Raw genomic sequence first — 23737 nt, forward strand, 5'->3', positions numbered from 1 at the left:
TAGCCACAGATATGAATGCTGTGGATACGGATAGAGGAGAATGGACAAACAACGAATAGAGCGGTAAGATAGAAGTTTATGGATGACATTCGAGACAACAGACGTTTATCTCCAAGGCAAAAACAAATGGGTGGAGGGCAACACGAGTTCACGGATAACGCGAGGCGACTCTAAGGAGTTTCAGAGAGATAAATAATCGGCGGCTGTCTCTCGTGTCCTCACGAATCAGTCAGTTACAGCTAGGGACATAGAGGAAGAGTAGCACAAAGAAATTTTGCGTCGAACAGGAAGAAAAGGTCTCGCGACATGGCGTCCGGTTTCGTGGAGTCCCTTGTCGAGGCGGCCGTGGAGAGCAGAAAGTCTGAACTGCACGCCCTGAGTGACTACCTCTGGCAGAACCCCGAGCTGGCTCTGAGAGAATTCAAGGCACACGAGAGGCTCACGGAGTTCCTCGAAGCCCAGGGCTTCAGGGTGCAGCGGCACTGGCTTCTGGACACCGCTTTCCGCGCAGAGTTCGACAACACCGAAGGCGCTCAAGGTACGACTAGATGCTCAAGGTTAAGTGGCGCAAGCTACCGCCCAATATAACGGATACAGCCACTAGCGTCCATCAATTCACTCATCTATATGAGAAAGATAAGAGATGTCGATACACCTCCCACGTCATTACGAAGGGGCTGTCAGCGAGGCTGCTTAGTCGAGCTTTGGCCAATTAACCGCGCGAATTAATCTGTGTCACCTAGAGCTGCTAAATTAGCTACGCTTAGAATATCGGAACTCTGTTCCCAGACCTGCTGGTAGACGCCGCCATATTGGTGTAGAGTAGAGCAGACGCAACTGTCGATCATCACAATTCAAAAATACGACTTCCTCAGCTTAGGACACGGTGGTAGGAAGCTTAGGTGATATCGTTTTGCTGTGCCGCGAACTGTTCTAACACTTGTGAAGGACAAAAAAAAAGTTTTCTGCGATTTTAGATAAAGCTTCAGATAACTGTCAACCATGATTTTAAGCACCAAGACGGCTTAAGTGTCGGTACTCTGAAGCATAAAGTTTATTTAGTAGCTCTACTGTCCTTTGCATAAAACGAAGAACAGAACACCATTTTTTCTTGCGCTCGCTAGTTTTTATGTGAAAAAAAAAATGAACAACGTTTACAAATCTCTGTAATGTGAAATTAGAGCGCAGCTCTCGAGTAGGAGGAGGGGAGGGTGCAAAGAGGAGGGTATGCCCCTTCTCCTCCTCCGCGCCCTAACGTCCTCCTCCCCTTATTCTCTACCCCTCTTTCCTCCTGTTTCTCCTCCCCGCCTCCTACCCATTTTCTCCTCCTCCCCCTCTTCCTCCTCTCACAGTTTCCCCGCTAAATTTAGCTGGAAAATTGACGCCACGTGACCTCAACACTAATTCAGTTTCCCCGTTAAATTTAGCGGGGAAAATGACGTCACATGACTTCGTGTCACCTCACGCAAGAACAAATTCAGTTTCTCTGCTAGATTTAGCGGGGAAACGTAACCTGCTACATTTAGCGGGAAATTTAACGGCAGGAGGAGGAAAGGAGAAGGAGGGAAGAGGACGAGGAGGAGGGAAAGAGGAAAGGAGGAGGAGGAGCGTAGAAGGAGGGACATACCCTCCGCTCTGTACCTTCCCCTCGCCCTCCTCAAGAGATGCGTTCTAGTTTCTCATTACAGAGAGTTGTAAACGTACTTCATTCATAGTGCGTACCTCTTAAGGCCGGTTCTCACATGCAGCGAAGCGCTGATGTAGCGCTCCTCACGTGCCGTCAGCTACTTATCGTCTGCCATGAGCAACAGTTTTGACGGTGCGATACAAAGCTGGTGAACGCTCCCGTCAGCACGCGCTTAGCGCGAGGTAAGCGCTATGCTTGTAGCGCTCCGCTGCATGTGTGAACGGGCCTTTAGGCACCCGTTTTCGGGTTAAGCGGCATCGGAGTCGCCGTCGACGTCGGCGTAACCGCGCTGAATTTAGTGGGAAAATTGACATCACGTGACCTCAACACCAGTTCCATTCCCCGCTAGATTTAGCGGGGAATTGAATTGGTGTTGTGGCCACGTGACGTCAATTTTCCCGCTAAATCGAGCGGAGAAACTGAATTTGTTTACGGTGACGTGACACCAAGTCATGTGACGTCATTTTCCCCGCTAAATTGTTTGGGGAAACTGAATTGGAGGAGGGGGGAGAGGAGGGTATGAAGGAGAAGTAAGTGCCCTGACCCACGTTTGGCCTCCTGCATGGGACGTCGAATGCCCGGCCTATATGGCCTTGTCACGTGGGAGGAGTTGATGGTATAATACCGCCCGAGTTGAGAGCGAGATGTGCGCGGGCAGGTCCGACGGTGGCCTTCTTGTGCGAGTACGACGCTCTCCCGGAGATCGGACATGCCTGCGGACACAACCTGATCGCCGAGAGCTCGGTGGCAGCCGCCGTCGCCGTCAGGGAGGTCCTCCTCAAGAGTCCACACATCCGTGGCAAGGTCTGTGACACTACCAGTTGGCCAACAATTCGAAGAAGAATAAAAAAAAAATAAATAAAAGACGTTTCCGACACCCTGTAAAGCCGAATTAGAGCGCAGCTCTTGAGGAGGAGGGAAGGGTACTGAGGGAAGGGTATAACCCTCCTCCCTCCACCTCACCTCCTCATTCTCCCTGATACTCCTCCTCCCTCCTTTCCTCCCTCCTCTCCTCCTCGTCATCCCTCCTACCCTCTTCCTCCTTCCTCTCCTCCCCTTCTCCACCCCCTCCCCCTCGTCGTCGTCCTCCTCCCCCTCCTCCTCTCTTCCCCCTCGTCCTCCTCCCCGCGCGGTGCATTATGGGAGATTTCCCATAATGCACCGCGCGGTTATGCCGACCGCGACGCCGCTCAAGCCGGAAACGGACGCCTAAGAGCTGCGCTCTTAAAAAAGAAACACAAAACGAAAAGTGGAAGTTATTTAACACTCCCTATAGTATACACCAACACAATGTTTCCGAACAAAGCCCGCTTTGCCCACACCAGGTGTGGGTGCACTTCGCGTGCGCGGAAACCAAACTCGGGGAAATTGAAGCGCTTGCGCATGCGCAGTACCGACAGCAGCGCCACCGCAGTGGCATGACGTCGGTGAGTCAATTGAGTTGGTCTATGCGACCCGACGGAGCCAATCAGACAGCACCAATATGTGCATCGTCACGGCGCACGTCGTCTCTGTGCGTTTGATATCCCTGGCTGAACCATTCACCGGCAGTAAATGTCCCGTGAGTGCATGAGTTGTGCAGCCGGTGATAGGAAACCAGCGTCCTTGTAGTAACACAAAAACTACGAGCACCATAACGATGCCGTTTTGGTGCTTTTACCTCATGGCACTGGAGGAAAGAGTGTTTGATTACCCATTCCGCCTTGACTGACTCAATAATTTCTTCATATTTTTTTTAACAGTGAAGTTTATGGCTAGGGTTTCGTGGATTTTTCGTGTGCGTCAACAAAAACTCCATTTTCCCTCCCAAAGTTAGTAAGAAAATTTACCCGCTAAATTTGGCGTGAAATTTATGAAGTCAAGTGACCTCGACACCAATTCAGCTTCCCCGCTAAATTTTTTTAGCGGGGTAAATGACGTCACGACTTTGTGTCACGTCACCCATGAGAAAATTTAGCGGCAGGAGAAGAGGAGGGAAGCGCACCGCCCTCTCATGGTCGTCGCTCCAAGCGCTTTCGTGGCTAGTTTCCTTTCCTTCCGCCGGGTGGCGGTCCCGTCGCGCGTGTCTAGTTTCCACCGGCTCCTCGGAGCGGCGATAGTCCTCGACATGTGTGTGCGTACCTGGATCGTCACGATGAAGACCGATCAAGACAAATCTGTTCGTACCTTTGCTCAAAGTTCTGTGTCACGTATCTGTCGTGTGCTAAACAGCTTCGCTACTCATACCCCTTCACAAAGTGGAATGGCCCATAATTTTTCGTGTTAGATTCACCAGTGGCAGTAAGCGTTGACGATGTGAAATCGATGCCCAAATTCGGCGCTGCGACTTCGTTCTTTTCGGGGCGTCGGATTATACTTCGTCTCGCCTTAGCATGGACTAAAGTCACTGGATCCTGGGAAAGTAACGCCAAGCTCCGCGTGTGGTCGCCATCTTGGTCCATGAAATGAGATAACAATTCGTCGCGGGTGAAACTGCGAATTTTACTCCATGGTCCCCGTCTAGACAATACATCGGAGTATATCTGTATCCATTTTGACTTCTTAATCCTCGTTTAACGCACGACAATGCTGACTCGAGAACTAGCATTGTTTGGGGTGCAGACAATAGGTCTGTTCGGTTCGGCCAGAAAGTTCTGAACCATTGTGGGAGAAGCGCTAAAGTAGACTCACTCACCCTTACACTCACACTCACACCAGAAAAACGGTCACTCACGTCGCGCTGCGCGACGTGAGTGACCGTTTTTCTGGTGTGAGTGTGAGTGTGAGTGTGAGGGTGAGTGAGTCTACTTTAGCGCTTCTCCTACAATGAATATCCAACTCGCCCAAGCATCCATTCTAAGAAGTTCTGAACCAGTTCTGTCCGAGTTCAGAGGAGTGCAGGAGTCGTGCAGGCGGCGGCGCGGAACCAGTGCAGCCGCCGCGCTAGGACTCGCGCTGTGAAAGGCTTTCCGAGCGGAAGCGCAGAGTGTCGTCTGCATCTGTTGGCTCTTGTTTCTAAACGCCAAGTTGTATGCTATATTTATTTGTTCGCGGGTTGATGAGACAATTCGTGTTTCCTTAGTTTTAAAGTATAATAACGGAATATTTTGTGTGAATATTTTTTTATTCGAGTGTACTAAAAACGTTTTCTGAACGAAATGTGTTTCTCTCTGCATTTTTAACGATCATTCGGTTCCTGTCGTGCCCATAAGTGTTCATGTCCTTGACATTCATTTAGCAATGGTAGATTCATTCCAAGTCTCTCGAGTTTCGCATTTCGACGATAGGTTCGCGGCATCAGGATGATTTTGCGTCGGGAGTCACTGGCGGCAGCGCGCGGTCGGTATAACGGTCACCTCGAAGACGAAGGCCTGATGATAGCGTTTTGGTCAAGGCAGTTATCGACCGTAACTTTGGCGTCAAGCTGAAGCCTTTATTATGATTCTCAAGAAAGTCCTACGTGGGACTACCAAGCCAATGCCGATTCTCGGCGTTTTTCCCAGGCCCGTATAGTGGTCGTCCACAGATACAAGCCGACAAAGCATGCAGTATTATGCTCAGCTACGGGCCATGCGAGGGCCAATGTACTAAATCCCAGACCACTGCAATGTACCGGAGTCGTCAGTCCGCACCCAAGAGCAACTGAAGGCGGGGACAATCAAGAGTGCAATACCTTTCTCGCGTCTGTAAGGAAGGATATCAGGATCCCCATATAAGCGTCAAAAAGAAACAATTTACGTGAGCCAATATTTCAACACTTACCACAGGGAGTCAAACTTATGCGAGCAGGTGCCTAAAACGCTTTCAGAATATCATAATCAATTAAATTCGTACCCTCGGATAGGATCTCAATTTCTCGTCCACCGCGGGTACGTTATTATCATAAGTGAGAGGAAATGCAACCTCCGTATCGGCGTTATTAGACAGTTTTAGTATAGCGTTGCTGGCCCTTACGTACGCAATACGCAGTAGTATAGCGTACGCTAAAAATGACCTGCCCGGACCGAATTTAGTTGTGCGTTACGTATTCGAGTAAACACCGCGCATGATTTTGGTTAAATTTGATAGAGCCGTAGAATTCCGCGTGCTTATAGCGCAACCATGCTCCCGGAAAGAAATATTGAAAATGAAAATGTGTCCAATCATTTTATTTCAAATTAAACCAAGCAACAGCTGCGTCGTCAAGCGCGCTTTTCTGCGGGGTACAGAGGTTACGAGTACGAGTGCGTAGCCAAATTCGATCACGGAGCCTCCGTCAGTCGTCCCGTGGAAACGGCGCCTTTTATCAATGCTATCGCGGAATGATATTCATGACCTACTGATGCCCAGTGCATAGCGAGAACTTAGGCGATTTCTTTTAGGGTTGTTCGTCCGTCGGCGATGAACTGTGCGAATAGGCTTAATGTGTAATACGCAAAGCTATACCGTACGGTCCACTAAAACTGTCTATTGTTAAACATCGCAGACATTTGAGCAAGAGCTGCGAAAAACGGCACCGCGAGCAGAGACGGACGAGGAGGCGATAGCAGACGACCAGTCGCTGATCGTTTACTATCGCCGTCTGCTCTTTTCGTCTGCTTCTGCGCGGAAGCTGAACTGACTCCGGAGCAGGTGCAAGATTTTGAGGAACTGGGTCTGAACTCGTTCAGAACTGGGATGAATCGAACGCGCCAGTGCAGCGGCCGTGCAACTTCCGGTTCAATCGAATGCAACAGTTCCTGCACTGCAGAACTAGTTCAGCCTGTTCAGGCGAATTGAACAGACCTAATGCTTCAAAAGGCAACGCTTGAAGAATTATCAAAACTAAACAAAACGGATCCTTGACAGAAGCCAACGTTACTAAAACACTCAGTTGGGAAACTGCCATAGAGACTTTTCTGAAAGAGTGGCCCCGATCTGTCCCCGAGAACCGAGCTAATGACGAACACAACGCCGCCATTCCTCCCGCAGCGGTCACTCGAGGAACTGTACGTTACTTCTATTTTGGCTCTAATCGGCCATTTTGGAGCCGAAACGGATGCAGCGGAAGAGGTTACAGGGGTGCCATCCCCGTCTCCCCAGCGGACGCGCCGTGTCTTACTACCGAAGTTAAAATGCACCTAGGTCGGGACGCGCTACCTGAAAGGACCGCTGAGGCATGGCTGTATAAAAACAACATTAATTGTCCCGCAAAACCCTGCAAACTAAAGATTTTAAAAACATAACGCGCCCATAATTTTGTACTAAACTCCAATAAATTTCATACAAAAAGAGTCTTTTCCCTTTGTTTTTACGCAAAAATAAGCTATGTAAAAGCTCAAGGTGACCACAGTACAGACAAATGATAAAGTGTGTCGCTGTTGTCGCATTTAGCTCGGTCTCGGTGGACGCCAGCGGCCCACGTTTCGACGGCGAGTTTCCCAACTGACTGTTCTAGTAACATTGACAGAAGCTTACCGGACAGAAGCTCGCCAAACAGAAAATCACCGAGTTTTTTACAGACTTGGACAGATGCTCGCCGCTTTTACTCGCGAGCCCGCAGACACTCACTTGGATATAATTATTTCTATTTTATATGATCACGAATATGAGGAGATTTGCCCAAACAATAGCTCAATCAATGAAAACGTATGTATGTCTTGCGCAGGGTTTAAAATCACTACATATGTAGAAGGAAGAATCAAAAGAGGGATCGTTAATACAACAAATTTTCGAACAGAAATATCCAGACCTATGATACTCGCATCGTGAACAAATTATTATGACTAAACATACTCTGCTAGAAAGTGCAGTCCCCGGTCCAATAAAAATATGCGTTCATACAAAATGGCTGTTGCGTACTCACATGTGCTTGGATGTTGTCTCTGCATATAACTTTTTTTTTTTTTTTAGATCTTATGCTCGTTTTATATCAGCAAGAACAGATTAGCTACCGGTTGGAATAATAGAGTCCTTGAACAACTGTTGACGTATCCCCGTCCCACCAAAAGCTTAGCCCATCCCATTTTACGCCGGGTGAGTTGTCCGCCGAAAAATTGGTGGACTTTTGTCCGATTCCCAAGAAACACACGCACGCACACAAACATGCACGCACGCACACAAACATGCACGCACGAACACACACACGCACAAAAATAGGAGTTGTGAAGAATTAGAGTTCTTTTAACGGAGCTACGTTGTCATGGCTATCGTAGCTTTTGTGGCGCTCTATAGCTGTAAAAACTACTTGCGCGGGCGCCAGCGAATGAGGGTGCCTTAATGCAAAGCGCACATGAAGGCACCCTAATTAAATCAAATGCACGTACGCTTTCACAGGGCTGGGCAGTATCGCGACACAAATGTATCGCAATAGTATCTTAGATCTAATTTTGAATATATCTGTATCTCTGTATTGAGATACATTTGGAAAATGTATTTGTACTTCAGTAGGGAAATAAACTTACGATGTACTGAATGTATCGCGATACTCCGCCAGGGTTATGCGTCTCGCGACATTTGTTGTCGAATATTGACGAGAAATAGCAGAATAAGCTCCTCCGACGAAGCCCTCAGCACTTTTTACTTAATTAAGCTGAGGGAACGTTAGAAAGGAGAGGAGGGGACGGAACCACCAATCATGAACCGTAGATAGCTTTTAAAGACACATTGACACCCCCCCCCCCCCCCCATTTTCTTTTTTTATCTTTTGCCAGGCGATTTAACATGGTGCCAGAAGACTGCCATATCAATATTTTGCAACTGCGTCACTAATGTGTTTATTAAACTAAACAAAAAACTAAAAAAAGAACGCCACTGCTCCGAAATGAAACCCAAAATGAAAAGTATAGAGGAGAAGAACGTTTTCGAAAGTCACGTGGCTGTGCTACTTTTTTTTTTTTCAATCAAAGTATTTGCAGTTTTTTAAAACCCACAAAAAATGGGTGTCATATTCCCTGCCTATTTTTTTTTTTTTTGTATTGAGTGTATGCCTTCGATGCAGGGAATATGACACCCATTTTTTGTGCAGAATTTAGAATTTAAGTGGGAGTGGAATAGAGAATTATATAATAATAATTTTACTTTTTCTGACAAAATATAACGATGACGATTTAACATGCCCACAGCCCGATATAGCTTTGGAATAAGGTAGTTTATATGATTTTCCCACGACATATTTTCAGAGAAAGTAATACCTAAGAGCTTAAAGGGATACTGAACCGAAATTTCGAACTCACAAAACAAGGCTAGACAGATAGGCGGGACGATGCAAAACCCAAAAACATCACTCATACAGCGATATCTCTAACGGATCGCCATATTTTTAGAAAAGAAGCACCCGACTGAACCCGGCCGACGAGGCCGACAAGGCAAGGGACGTCACGATTCTTATTCCCTCTCCTCCTCACTACGTCCCGTGTCGAGCTGGTGAACCGAAACGAGGAGGAAAGAAGCGAGGCCACTCCCCCTCATTCTCAAACTCTCCCGGAGGACAGTGATGTCAGAGGCCTCGCTTGATCGCGCCCTTCTTTTCGAAAAGTGCAGCCATCCGTTTGAGATATCGATGTACGAGCAATGTTTCGGAGTTCGTAGAGTCCCGTTCAACGCTTCTAGAACCTTATTTTGCGAAATTCAAATTTCGGTTCAGTATCCCTTTAAAGGAGTTTACCATTTCAATGTTGCTAGAATTTAAATTTAGGACTTTTGTAATATTTACAAGTTTATTTTTCGGGCGAAAAAGCACGGCTTTTGTTTTCTTCACATTTATTTGCAACGCGTTGTTCTCACTCCATATTTCTAATCTAGAAAGAGTCAGGTTTGCCATATCAATTAAGGCATCAGCATTATTTGAATTAAAGAGTATACTTGTGTCGTCAGCGTAGTTGACAAATTTTGCATTTGGATTAATATCGGTAATATCATTACCATATATATTAAAAAGGAAAGGACCCAAAATATTGCCCTGTGGTACGCCAGAAAGAATAGGTTTTATCGTGGAGGAGTTTTCATTAATACTAACATATTGCATCCGATCTCAGACCTATGCCGTTACCTAAAAGATATATGTATCTCAGTATCTACATCTTGGCCTTAAAGGTTATGCATCTCAGTACCTATATCTTGGCCTTAAAAGTTATTCGTATCTCAGTATTTCTATATTCCGGCATATATTTTTAGAGTATCTCTGCCCAGACCTGCCCTCGCAGTAGTGCGGATCTGTAGCATATTGGAAGCCACGTCAGTCTCGACGACGCTACAACGTAGCACAAAATGTTGACTCCGCGTATGTTTTTGCTCGTCGTTACAGTGTGCACCACTACTGCGTGGTGCACACGAAAGAGGCTAGTAGTAGCACTGCACCGGCTAAATTTCTCGTCTACACAGGAGACATTAGACACCCAGTGGTGCTGACTAATATCTCGTTGACTACACAACACACAATTGTCTCTACACTTTTTTTTTTTTAGTGTGAGCGCTATGGCATTGAATACACATTTTACGAAAGAATTACCCATAAAGGACAGAACACGGGCAGCACATCCGTGTTCATTCCTTTACGCGTAATTCTTTCGTAAACACTTAAAAGCTCCGAGTGCTCTCGCGGCCGTGGCATATGTAGCCTCGGTGGTGACCTGACGCTGATGACGACGTCATCAGCGCTTTGGAAGGTTCACCGTGACGTCATCAGCGTCAAGGCCACTGATGCGTCGTGTGCCACCATGTTGCCACGGGGCACTGTGCGTCATGTCACGGAACATGACGTCACCTCACCGCGTGACGTTAGGTCACCACCACGCCACCAGGTCACACCTCCTGGTAATAAAGCGCATTTTGCTACGTCACTGAAGAAGGTCATCGTGTGCTACAGATTGGTAGAACACAGATTGGTCCGAACTCGTGTCCAATCCGTGAGAGCCCGAGGCCCTGCCGAACGCTAACGCCCCAGTCGTCTCCGATCTGTGGCCTCCAGTGGCCTTTTTTAGTGACGCAGGAAAATTGAGCATTTATTGGCTCTCTTATTTAGGAGGTGTTCTTACAGGGGATATTAAATGCTATGCATTCAGAGTACCTTCGGGTTGCACCAAAGAGACAGACTGTCTAATGTGCTCTCGTGTTTGCGCCGACAAACAGAATAACTCAGATTATTGAAGTGGAAAAAAAAAAAACAGCTCAAAATACGTAAGACCAGTGGAATTGTAGAGACAGACAACACTGTGAGTGTAATCGTCCTACTTTCGTCTCTCGCTCTATTTTTTTTTTGTTGTTGTTCACTGAAATATATGCAACTACTTAGCCCAGCTCCACGCCTTGTTATCTCAGATTAGCTTGGACGTTGTTGCAGGTCCTTGTGATAGGGACCCCTGGCGAGGAGAACTGTGGCGGCAAGGAGATGCTCCTGCAAAAGGACGCCTTCAAGGACGTGGACGCGGCACTCGTGGCTCATCCTGCGCGCCAAGACATCCTTAAAACGTCTTTCACGGCCATGCAGCTTGTAAGCGTTATCGTGGTTACTAGAGCCTTTGACTACGCTACCCCTCAGAGTCACAACACTTGACCCGCAAACTACCGCAGCGAAGGCTAAACGCGCGAGATCATAACTTTGGCAGTTGCGCTTAATGCACGACAGCTTGTGCCGCCGAGATGTGCCCTAGAGCAAGACGCTCGCGCTTATAGCCTTTCCTGCGGTACATCATAAGGAGAAACAGAGTATAGTAACCATCAAGACCATTTTGATCTTTTTTCATGCGTTTTCTGATTTTTTAAATTTGGAGTCACTCTGCTTATACATCATACAAATGACAGCCTGCATACATATTGGAACCCGAGTCAGTTCGACGTCCGTGCTTCGAATGCAGGATGGCGACGAGTTGAAGGAGGAACCTAGCACACGGAATAGACCTTTCGCTAAATTACCCAAGCATCGAAGAGAATGTCGGAAACGTAGGTACATGTAGGGTGCCTCAATCTCCTTCTGTTTAGGGTGATGCCACCCTTTATAGTACCCGATGCCGACAGCACGCGCTCACGGGGAAAATAGAAAGAAATCGACGAAAACAAAATGTCGCCTTAGCACAGTCAGCGCCACACACGCGTTCAGGGACACGCTCTTTCACGCGCTTCTGAACAAAAAAGAAAGATAAAAGTGTGGGACAAAATGGCGAGATGTCTCCACCCTAAGCAAAGCGCACATGAAGGCACCCTAGGTACACGTGCTGCATGTACTCGCCATTTTTATAGAAAATATTCGAAGTAAATGACCAAAATAAAGCTCCCGTGGAACGTGCATGCGAAGTGTCCTTTGTTTCAAATTTTTGCGTTTGAACAGTTAGAGCTAAAGAAAAGGCCAGCACGCGAAGCGCTCGTACCTACGTTTCCGGCATTCTATTTGATGCTTGGGTTAGTGCCACTAAATAAGCTACGCTTCAGAGTAACGACACTTGGCCATATTGTGGCTTAAAATCACGGTCAGTTACCTGAAGCTTTATCTGAAATCACAGGATATGCTTTTCCGTCCTCCACAAATGTTTAAACCGTTCGCGACAGAGCAAAGCAATATTACATGACCTTCCTAACGCCGAATCTAATGCTGAGGAAGTCGCACTTTTGAATCATGACGATCGGCCGTTGCGTCTGTTCTGCATACGAGCCAAAATGGCGGCGCCCACAACAATGTCGGGCAACGGAGTGCCGATACTCTAAGCGCAGCTTAGTGCCACTAAATAAGCTACGCTTCAGAGTAACGACACTTGGCCATATTGTGGCTTAAAATCATGGTCAGTTATCTGAAGCCTTATCTGAAATCACAGGATATGCTTTTCCGCCCTCCACAAATGTTTAAACAGTTCGCAACAGAGCAAAGCAATATTAGATGACCTTCCTAACACCGAATCTAATGCTGAGGAAGTGTCCCTTATGAATCAGGACGATCGGCAGTTATGTCTGCTCTGCATACGAGCCAAAATGGCGGCGCCCACAACAATGTCGGGCAACGGAGTGCCGATACTCTAAGCGCAGCTCATTTAGTGGCTCTAGCGCAGCTTATTTAGTGGCTCTAGCTTGGGTAATTCGGCAAAAGGTCTATAAGAACCACGGATATTACGGTGACTCCTGTTTTCAGGCGGTCTTTTGCATGGTGTATGAGCAGTGTGTCTTCGGCTTAATGACCTTGCAATACGCTCAATGTTCCTATCGTTTAAAAGAAATCTACGAAACCTAAACTCACGTTCGGTTTTCCCGTCATACAACTTCTTCTTAAATCGAAGTCAGGTCCACGGTAACCGCAGTACGGTAACGGCAGTACGGTAACGGTAGTACAGTAACGGTAGTATAGTAAAGTTTTTCTAAGAGTTCCTACTAAATAGCATACCGGGAAAGGGTAAAGACCGGTGATTCCGAAAATAGGGAATTGTAGTAGACCGTTTTTCTCCTCCGCTACGGTATCCCCGAAGAAAACGCCGCAGCTGCGCATGCGCGCCGCCAGCCTTATCTGCATAGTTCAAGGTCTTATGGCGGATTACGGAGCGCTATCCGGGTGCTTAGCGGGCTGCAGAAACGGTCTACTACAATTCCCCAATATAGTTAGCTGGGTTAGCTCAAGAAATCGTCGGAGTACCCTTTTAAAGGGGCGATGCGACGATTTTTGTGCTTTCCGCAATTACCGGTATCCCTGACGTTAAAAGAGGGGCCTTCGTAGATTGTCTCCGCCATCCCGTACCGCTCTCCGCAACCCGCTACGATGCCAGGAGCTCTACAGTCAAGGCCATCGCCGCGCAGGTTCAGTAGTGGCTTCTTCGTTGCGGAGGTCTTAGCGGAGGGTGAAAAGTGGTCTACGAAAACTCCAAAAATGAGCTGTGAAACACCCGTTCGTTTTTCACCCCAGGCTATCAAAATCGCAGAAAAAAAAAAGAGCAGCTTTTATTTCTTCATGATCTGAAGCCGATTATATGCCGCCAATGTTGATCATAGCCACGCGCCGAGTTCCAGACGTTATTATGGTTCCGCTATTGTCGTCATTGCAGCGGTTGGACACGGGCCACTACCCGAATGCTTCTCGAGCTATCGATTATCACGAGCCCAAATCGAGTGCAGACGGAATGCTCGAGTCCAATCTCTGAGTCGAATTTAAATATCGAGGCGGTACGGCGACCGCCCAGCGACGTCATCGAGTTATGCGAAGCAGATATTGAACAAAAACGCTCGCTTTTGTCCTCGAAATTATACCGCAACAAAGGAGTTTCTTGGTCAGTGGCGTTACGTGCGATTGTACTTGGGTCCCACTAGTGTCAGTAAACTCGTGTACAGTGAAAAACATTTCAAGCGAATATCGTTGCACTGCCCCTTTAAAAGCGTGATGCAACAATTTTAGTACTTGGCACAGATACCGTTAGAACGAATCCCTGACGTTAATGACCTATTAAACACGTGTTCGTTTTTTTACCACATGCCGTCAATGTGGATCATAGCCAGGGGCTGGGGTTGACAAAGTACAGGATACGCGCTGAGTTCCAGACAATGTTATGGTTCGGCTATCGTCGTCGTTGCCGCTACTGAAAACGGGCCCTAGGCCTACCCGAATGCTTGTCGAGCTTTTGATTATCACGAGCCTCCCTTTAACAAAAACCTCCCTTCTCCTATGAAGAAACCAAAGTGAAATGAGTTTTCTTTTGCGAGAGAAAAAAGTACTCGTTACATTGTATATAAAATGAAGTCTAATTTGAGTATTCCGTGTGTCGAGTATTCCCGCATAACAAGAATTCCTTGTACTAGAAGCCCTGTTAAAGGTTGACTTACCGAACCAGTTTACCTATGGCTAGTTGACCTGTGACGAATGGGCTTGTGACGAGTTTTCCTAGACCCCTGGTGATATCCCACACTGCCTGGCGATAGTTACAAAATCGCAGAGGGTAGGCAAACTGGAGTAGGAAAGAAATTGTGCTATTGGTTTTCACTTCTAGGTTAGGTGGCGCAAGCTGCCGCCCAATCTAAAGGGTAAAGCCGTTAGCATCCATTAGAGTCGTATATTGAGAGAGTTTGGCCATTCATTGGGAAGTACGGGCTCTTTGCACTGACGTCACATCGCATACTTTTGAGCACCATGTAAAATGAAGAGAGGGAAGCTGCTTTTGTAAGAATTTTGAGTGGCAGGTTAATCTCCTATAATCTTCTGGGAGGAGAATAGCGACGCCTGTGCAAGTCCGGGAGGCTTCTGATAAGAGGGGAGCTCCTTCTTCCCCTTTTCTCTGGAGGACATCGGAAATGACGTCATGTGCAAGAAAAAAAAAGGAAATCTAACGCATTGTCCATACTCCGTGCCGAAAAGTTCTTACAAAATTTGGTTGTCGGAGTAAGAGGTGATGCTTTTGGCGTTTGAAACGTGTGCGTGTTGATAAGATAACATCTGTGTTATCTAAAATGAATCTGCATATAACTTAATTCTCTACATAAAAGGAATTAGCAATTCTCTATGAGGAGCCTCACTTTCAGTTTACTACGGTTATTGAGGTGATAACGGATATATAGACACACTATACCTACTTGTAAGATCGTTCCAAGCTCGATCCCTTCACCAACACCAGTGCGAAGACGAGTGCCGTATCCTAACTGCGTTTGAATGTCTTCGCAGCTAACGATCCGGTTCCGTGGACGGACTGCTCACGCGGCCGCGTCTCCCTGGGAAGGCCTCAATGCCTTGGACGCAGCCGTCACTTCTTACATGAACGTCTCCGTGCTTAGGCAGCAGATGAAGCCTGAGTGGAAAGTACAAGGTATGGCACCCGAGCAGCTCTAGCACGCGCTTTCGTTTTGCTTTAAAGACCGACGACCAGTTCGCGCTTTCCACTTTTCCCTCGCTTCCTCCTCTCCCCCCTTCTACCCGTCCACCCTTGCCTGTTTCCTCCTCCCCCGTGGTGAGGAGGATCTTCTGCCTTGCAGAATCTTGTGTCTGGTCGCTGGCCTTTAAACTAAGCGAGATTTTTTTTTTTTTTTTTTTTTTTTGGGGGGGGGGGGGGGAGGGGGGTTTACGTAGCCTCCTTCATACTCACAAAGTTTGGCAGTTCGACGACTGAACCATAGAGTGCCCGGTCGCAGATTCGGAGCGAGAGGATCTGGTAACACAGAGCATCGAAGAGCCAAGAGAAAGGAACGGCCGTTTCCTCGTAAAGTGTAACAAGTTCCCGTTCTAGTTCCACCGATGCACGGTGGAATGATGGCGTTCTTTCCTTCCTTGCCCACGCCGTTCCGTACAACAATGGACCGCATCCCCTGCTGTGCGGTTGCTCCCAAAACGTGCCACAATAAAATGCAAAGAAAAAAAAACAAAACAACAACAACAGCATTTTGACAGTTTGTTTTAGTGTGAACTGTTCGTGCAGTATATAAGCGGAGAATATATAATGTGAGTTTTCTCGTGTCTTAGCCGCAGCGCCCCCTAACGTGAATTGCAAGAGTGCCCTGAGGCAGGGCGGCTTCCCCACCGATGTCCCTACCAGATGCTTCGCGGTGCAGCTAATTCCTCAATGCGAAGAGAGACAGACTGCACTCGCTCTGTTTACAGGGGTGATGCTGAACGCCGGCAAGTACCCGAATGTCATTCCGGAGGAGAGCGAACTCAGGTACCAGGTACGGGCCCCGAACACGGATGAACTGAACCTGCTGGTCTCCAGGGTCGAAGCGTGCTTTAGGGGCGCCGCTGAAGCCACGGGATGCTCGGTGGACATCGCCAAGGGAATCAAGTACAAGCACATGATTAACAATGGCACCATCATCGACGTCTTCCAGAAACACGCCGAGGCTCTTGGTGAGCGCTGGCCACTACTAAACAAAATTATCTAAGCCTAAAAAAAAAAAAAAAAAACACTTCTGTTTTGGTAACATTGCTAATACATCGTACAAACGACAGTCTGCAGAGACTCTCTGAGGCGTGCTTTTTCCTTGAATGACGTTATATACTGTCAGATAGGTTAAACAAAGCCTGCCTCGAAGTATACCTATGCGGAGCGCAAGCTCGTCTGCTTTCTTTGCAGGGGTTGTGGTGACGTCAGAACGCTGAGCTCTGATTGGCTCTTATTGAAGGATAGTGGTTAGACCTCAAAGCAAACTGCCCTCGAGGTCTACCTACTATCCTTCAATCGGAGCCAATCATAGCTCGGCGTTCTGACGTCACCCCAACCCCTGCAAAAGAAGCAGACGAACTTCTGCTCCGCATACGTGTGGAGTAATCATGCTTTGAAGATGCTTCAGGCCTGTCCATAGACAATTCTTTCGTCTTGTATGCAGGGAGTATCGTGCCTTTTGTATTATGTTTACGAGACTGCGACTGCAGGCGAGCTGCTGTAAGTTCATCACACGGTGATAAGACCTGCGTCTGCGGTGGACAAGAGGAAAACAGACGGTGGAAGGATTAAAAAAAGGAATTTCGACAACGTAAGAACACGATAAAAAAAAAAAAAAAACAGGCCAAAGGGACAGGAAAAAGAGGAACACGGAACAAACATGCGCTGCGTTCCGTCTTTTTTTTTTTTTATCGTGGCCATTTAAAGGGACACTGACACCCCCCAAAAAAATTTTTTTATTTTTTGCCAGGCGCTTTATTATGGTGTCGGAGGACTACCCAATCAATATTTTGCAACAGAGTAGCGTATTTTTTTAATAAAGCCAAAAGACGCAACTGCTCGAAACCGAAACCGAAACCCGACAGAGGTTGGAGAAGTGGAGAGAAGAGAGTGAGTGGCGGAAGTCACGTGGCTACATCCGACCGTGCGTTTTTTTTTTTGTTTTTTTTTTCTTTTTCTCCTTTCCGTAGCAGACGACACGACATGCGGCGTGCGATGCGGCGTGCGGGAACTGCTCGCCGTGCGATTCTTTTGCAGTTATGTTTGTTCCGCTCGCTGTTCTGTACTCCAAGATGAGTTGTTTTGTAGATTGAGGAGTTGGAGATGAGTAGTGAGTGCCCGTGGTGAATTTCCATGAGCGGCTCCGAAAAGAATACACCCAAGATGTTGTGTGAAGAGCTGGCTCACACGTCCTGCATCCGAAAAAAAGTGGCATTGTGCGACAAAGTTTCCGAAAGATCAACGGGATCGGGACCAATGGCTGGCTGCAATTCCTGTAGAACATATACGGGCACCTCGGAAAGCGGACGCTACCTGATTTATATGCTCCTTGCATTTTGTGGAAAGTGATTACATTGAGTTCGCAGGTGTCAAAACGGAAATCCCATACCATTTAATTCAGCGAAGCATCGTCCACAACATTTGTTTGTTATTTTTTGTTTGTTTGTTCAGTGATGATTGTCAAAAAAAAATGTAAACATCGGAAAATGTATGAAAAAAAAAATAAAGTTTCACAGGGGATCGAATTCGGTCCAACCGCGTGTGAACCGGACGTCTTTCCCACTCAGCTACTGGAGCATCTCTTTCCTTAGTAATAATTCAGCCAGTAAACTGTAGGTTGGAAAGTTTGCTGTCGATTTTTCTCTAGCAAAAGCACTCCCGGGTCGAATTCGGGAAGCACCACGCTTTGGAGACATTCGCACCTAGTAAAGAAATCGTACGTGTGCATATTCAACTCGAAGTAGACACGTCGTGCTTGACGTTTGCGCGAGCGATGTCTTCAGCCACGAGAAGGGAGCGACGGCTCGGCGACGTCTTCGTGCAAATCGGCTTGGTGGCCGGGCGTGTCGTACGGGATGAATACCAATTATTTTGATCAGTCCCAAATTTCTCTTTTAACGGTAGACAGAATTTGCCGGTACCGCGAACGACAGTTATGAAATAGAGGTCCCACGCCCGTCGTCCGCTGCCATCTCCGTTCCCGCGAGTCCCACGATACGCGAAACGACGAACGCACAGAATGCTTCCGGTTGTCTGGGAACTTTCTTTTTCAATCAACGTATTTACAGCTTTTTAGAAGCCACAAAAAATGGGTTCCATATTTTTTTCTATTTTTATTATTGAGTGTGTGCCTTCAGTGACCCACGACTTTGATTAAATTTGGTGGTCGCATCGATACCTTAGAAAACGGCCCGTGACCGCGAAAAAGAGAGTGAGCGAGAGTCGAACCGGCCAGTTCTTGATCGGCGGTTTTCGGGCTGAAAGAAACCGAATTTCGAGCCGCAAATTCTGTTCTGGGTATTTGAGCTCTCATATGTCACGTACAACTAAAAACCTCGGCGAGCATAAATACCCTGTCAGTGTCCCTTTAAGTGTCGTTTTTCATTGTGCTCAACAATCACCAACTGTAGCTACACTATCACCTTCCAACCTCTGAAACCTACATCTCCGAGATTGCAAGGCCGTGGGACGGAGTATGGACGATGAGCGGACATTTTGTATGGTGAGGCTTTGTAAAAAGATTGAAAAATAAGGTGCCTCGATCGGGTACCGCCAGTGTTGGCACAACTGATATAAACCTAATTCGATATAAAGGATTTGGATCCTGGGGTCAAGTGGAAATTTTACCAAAAAGCCAATTGGGAACTGAACCAAGAAAAAACTGGGCCTCGCCAAAAGAACGACCCAGGAAGGACTGACAGGGAGAAAGGACCTTGAGAAGCCCGACACCAGCCCAACCCCGCGAAGGTGCACGAAAGGGCGACACCAGTGGGTCGACAACGGTCGAGGGCATCCCTGCGCCGGACAACCGCCGCCGTAGTGATATTTGCTTCTCCCCTCCTCCCAAGGAGAAACCCCTATCATGGCCCCCGCCCCCCTCCGCCCTGTCAGGATGAACGGACAGATGGACGGAGGGACTAACTAGGCAACTGCAGACGGACGAACAGATGAACGGGTTGATGGACGGATTGGTGGATCCGGCTGAACCCTTTTAATCGGGCGGCGGCTTGCGCTACCTAGCCGAAGTTAGGTGGCGCCACCTAAAGGAGACCAACGCGGGGTTCGAATGGACTCCGTAAGCGATGACGTCACAACAGGGCGCTCTGCTCCAAACGAACCGTTGCTAGGGCTATGCTAGGGTCGTTGTTAAAGAGTCTAAAGAGATGCTTTTCTCCTTGTATTTTTAGCAAATCTCCATGCATTTGATGATTTTCATCAAAGGGTATCCCGCATCGCGCGCACATACAATTTGTTTTTATAAACCTCATGCGCTTTCTTAGGCCTGCCATGGTCCCAATCAGGGATGGGCAGTGTTTCAAATACAAGTATTTCAATTACGTATTTCAAATACAAGTATTTGAATTACGTATTTCAAATACTTTGTGTATTTTGCATTTGTATTTAATTACAAATTGGGTAATGTATTTGACGAGTGTATTTAAATACTAGAACGTGGGTATTTCAAATACAATTGTAATTAAATACAATTTTGTGGGCGAAAATACATCCTTTAAATTTATTGTCACTGTCCAGAGCAGGAAGAAAGTTACCTTCTGCACCTAATGTAGTGTCTCTCAATCAAGCACAAGCATTTAGTGACTTTGTGATAACGGTGCTAGTCCAAGGCAAGAATAGTGACGAAATCGACGTTCACAGGCAGACTGGCTAAATAAGTGCCTGCGACAACTTGTGATGCTTTCCAGCCTGATTTCCATCCATATTTTTGTCTGGAACATTCTAAATGCTCGGGTCGTCCAGATTTTCGTTACTGGTGCGAGTTGCTACAATAAAAAATTCTCTAACTAGTGCTGCGCGTCTTGGTCGTCTCGGTTCTTTGTTGATCTATACCAAAATGTAATAAAAAAAAAAAAAAAAAACTGCTTGAAGCTCTGTACTTCTTTAACCTATTACGTCCAAGCTGATTTCATTTTTTTTTTGTGATTATATTTCTATTACGTTACTAGAGCCTCGCACACTAACTCCCGAGTGTGCGATGCAAAATTAAAATGAAATACCCAGAAACCCGCTGCAGGGGCCCTGAAGTCGCTGACGCAAATTTTGAGGAATGTATTTGGAAAAGTATTTGGAAGAAACCGAACACATTCGGTTGCATTCGTGTCTTGTACTCAAATGCTTTTTTGGAAATTTTTAATTAAATACATTTTTGACGAAGTATTTTGTATTTGTATTTCGATACATATTTGCAGGTATTTTGCCCATCCCTGTTCTAAATAAATACAAAATCAAAATCGTAGCTTTGTGCAAACTTGAGTCATTCCAAATGCTTTCGTCATGCGTTCGTCAACTGCGTTCGCTCACGGCGCACCAATAGGCATATTGTCATTCGATCTACGATTACAACGCAGGCATGGTCTTCGAGGACGCCGATCCGGCAGTGGCGAAGAGGACCGGGGCTTCGACGGACACGGGCAACGTGTCTCAGCAACTGCCTACCGTGCACCCCGTGTTCGCGATTCCAGCGAAGGGGCGCAACCACACCCGAGAGTTTGCCGCTGGTGCGGGCGACACCGGCGCCCAAGAACCAACTCTGAAGGTGGCCCGGGCCATGGCGCTGACGGCTCTCGACTTGCTCGCGAACCCTGGACTGATTGGCCAGGCTAAAGAGGAGCTGACGCTCGCCACCGCCTTGACGACAAATGAGTAACCATGTACATGGGACTTATTGATGGATTGCCAATGGCATGAATGCCTAAATATACCTATAATGATTGTTATGTTTCATCTTCAGAGCACACTGAATTATTGATGAGGCTCGGTTTGTTTATGGGCAAGACATTCAGTCCTACCCAAAACAATGAAATGTTTATTTAGATGCGTTATATGAGTAAAAAGTAAGCGTGTTGCGTCTATGTTTAGACCGCTGGAAGTTGGCCAGTTCCAATGGGCGTCTGTCTTTGGTTTGCTATGTTATGTTTGCTTGCTACTTCCGCCCCTGCATCTTTGTAGCGTACATGATTTAATTGTCTGCGCGTTTCTCGGTGTGTTTCATGTCTTAAAGTGTTCAGTGTCAATAAAATTTTCTTTATAAGCGAATTACTTTGCGAGGTTTTGGCCGTCTGTATGTTAGCACCTCTTTGCGTCTAGCTAGCAGGCGTGGAAGGCAATGGCTCTACTTCCCCAGGATACGGCGACTTTAGTACACACTATTAGCGGCGAGATGTTTTAGTGGCGCATCCTAGGGTTCCCCCTTGTGACGTCATTACCTTGCGAACAACAAGTTCGATGGTGTTTGTAAATAGCATGGTGGAAGCTTGAAATCATTGCGCTCTCAAAGGAACACTGCCAACACCGTCGAAATTAAAGTTATTTCATTCCTCCTATTTCAGTCGATGATAAATCCTTTTCTGACGTCATAGTCAGCGTTCGGCCAATCGTGGAAGGCCGACCACAGTGACACTTTCGGTCGCGCAATAGTTCTGGGCAACATGCTCGTGCTTGTAGCTTCAACCTCGGCCCCACATAATGTGACAAACAAAAATAGTAATATTTACAAGGTAGGGTACAGGCACCTGAGCCTAGATCTGTCGAATGCTTTTGTTGGTACAAGATTTCACGCAGAAAGGGAACTTTCCAAGGTTACACGATCGTGGCCATGCTTTTGTTAGCACTGCAGTTGTTTGTAAGATATGCAATACATATCCCAGAGCTCGCTCGTAATCAGAGGCAGAAAAACGACACCTCTACAAAATGCAGATCATAGACTCTTGAATATGAGTGAACCACGCCACCGGACTCACTGAATTTCTCGTGGCGGAGTAATAGAGTGCTGCACGGGACTGTTGATCATCTGCAACGGGGAGCTCAGCCAGCACGATTACGGCATGGCGGAGCGACTTTGTAGAGCCCAAACAAATGCTGCGTAGCAGACGAGTTTTCGTTTTCACCGGAACGCAAGCTTCCTCAATTAACCTGGTAACGACAAAGCATCGAGGAATTCTATTAAGAGATAATGATTCCGAAACAATTTTACATTGCAAGGCGGTACTATACATTTTGTATTTATCTTTTAATTTAAGTTTTGAAACGCTTAAAACCAAAAACTAAAAGAAAACGTTTTTTTTTTGTAAGAATTTGAGGCCTTATAAGCCAATATTGAACTCAAAATCAAAAAAATATAATTTAGCGAAGCGATTCAGCTTTTAATTATCTTTCGAATACAACCACGACGCCAATAAATTCGGTAGCTGCTGAGAATAAGAACCAAAAAGTTGCCGTAGGTAATGCATAAGCTTTTTTAGTGTGATATTTTCTTCTGGGCTATTGGCCTCGAGGACCCAGAGTGAATTGTGTAGAAGCGTGCTTTTGTTTATCCATGGTTCCATATGAGTTAATTCCATCTGTCCACAATGCGGCTGGAGCCAAAGCATCCACACTAAGAGCACAAAGCACGGGCAAGGGTACAAAGCACGAGCTCTTAGCAGTTGATTCCTGTCCGCGAGCGCTGCATTGGCCTCTGCCATGGCTTCGGCACCGCGTGCGTAGCATTCGTTTTGCTCCAAGTAAGTGTAAAACAAAACGAAGTTCTTCTTTTCACCAAATAAACTGTGTCGATCGAATCTCGAGTAAAGCCCCTCTATCCTGGGAAAGGTGGCGCCATTCATTGTTGCAGAAATTCTCGATGCACGTGCCGCGAGCCACTTCTGGGAAATTCGTAGCGTCTGAAATCTAGCTGAGTGTGTTAACGCTGTACACGCTGGGCCGCCTTGATCTTCCCAAGGGCTGCACGGTGCACGTGCCTCGTGAATCGACGCACCTTGCGCTACTTTTAAAACATGAAAGGGCTTTAATCTCGAGGCGAGTACCTTGTTTTGCTTAGCCGAGCAAACTGGGCAGTGGCGGCACCGTGTGACGCGGGCGAGAGCACAGCTAAGACTAAAAGCTCCACCGTCAGCACGAGCTTGCTGGCTTCCGCAGTGCTTTGGTGACGCGTGCCTGTGCGTTTACACTAGTGTTATCAAGGGCAGAAAGCTCGCGCCGAAGGCGGGGCTTCTAGTTTCAGCTTGAAGGGCCCCCCCACTGAAACAAAATGGCATGAGTGCAAGCTCTCTGCCCTCTCGCTTCACAGTCGGCCAGCGAGAAGCTCAATGCGTATCACGCTCGTGACGTCAATAGTTAATGCACGGTCAAAGGTACTGTAGTTGCGTGCATTGCTGCTTGGTAGCGTCAACGCGTGACAATCTCGTCCCTCTATCCTTCCCCACGGAGTAGTCAGCCTGAGTAAGCACGAACTCCCGGCTTATCTTTTCATGCTTCAATAAAAATC

General features: G+C 47.0%; 1 protein-coding gene across 1 annotated transcript; it reads left to right on the forward strand.

The window, feature by feature from the left end:
* The first annotated feature begins 306 nt into the window (after window positions 1–306).
* On the forward strand, window positions 307–21501 carry LOC120846609 (peptidase M20 domain-containing protein 2). Its single transcript, XM_040218435.2, has 6 exons — window positions 307–538; window positions 2346–2491; window positions 10965–11114; window positions 15246–15387; window positions 16176–16418; window positions 20820–21501. Exons 1-6 carry the CDS (start codon window positions 307–309, stop codon window positions 21116–21118), a joined length of 1212 nt encoding a protein of 403 aa, XP_040074369.1. The 3' UTR covers window positions 21119–21501.
* Window positions 21502–23737: the final 2236 nt, after the last annotated feature.

The sequence above is a fragment of the Ixodes scapularis genome, unplaced genomic scaffold (assembly GCF_016920785.2).
Source record: "Ixodes scapularis isolate PalLabHiFi unplaced genomic scaffold, ASM1692078v2 PGA_scaffold7__128_contigs__length_106722199, whole genome shotgun sequence".
Classification (NCBI taxonomy): Eukaryota; Metazoa; Arthropoda; class Arachnida; order Ixodida; family Ixodidae; genus Ixodes; species Ixodes scapularis.

Coding starts and splice junctions, on each gene's coding strand:
- LOC120846609 (XM_040218435.2), top strand. CDS start 307: ATGGCGTCCGGTTTCGTGGAGTCCCTTGTCGAGGCGGCCGTGGAGAGC. Junction 2,492..10,964: donor GTCCACACATCCGTGGCAAG/GTCTGTGACACT, acceptor ACGTTGTTGCAG/GTCCTTGTGATAGGGACCCC. Junction 15,388..16,175: donor GCCTGAGTGGAAAGTACAAG/GTATGGCACCCG, acceptor CTCTGTTTACAG/GGGTGATGCTGAACGCCGGC.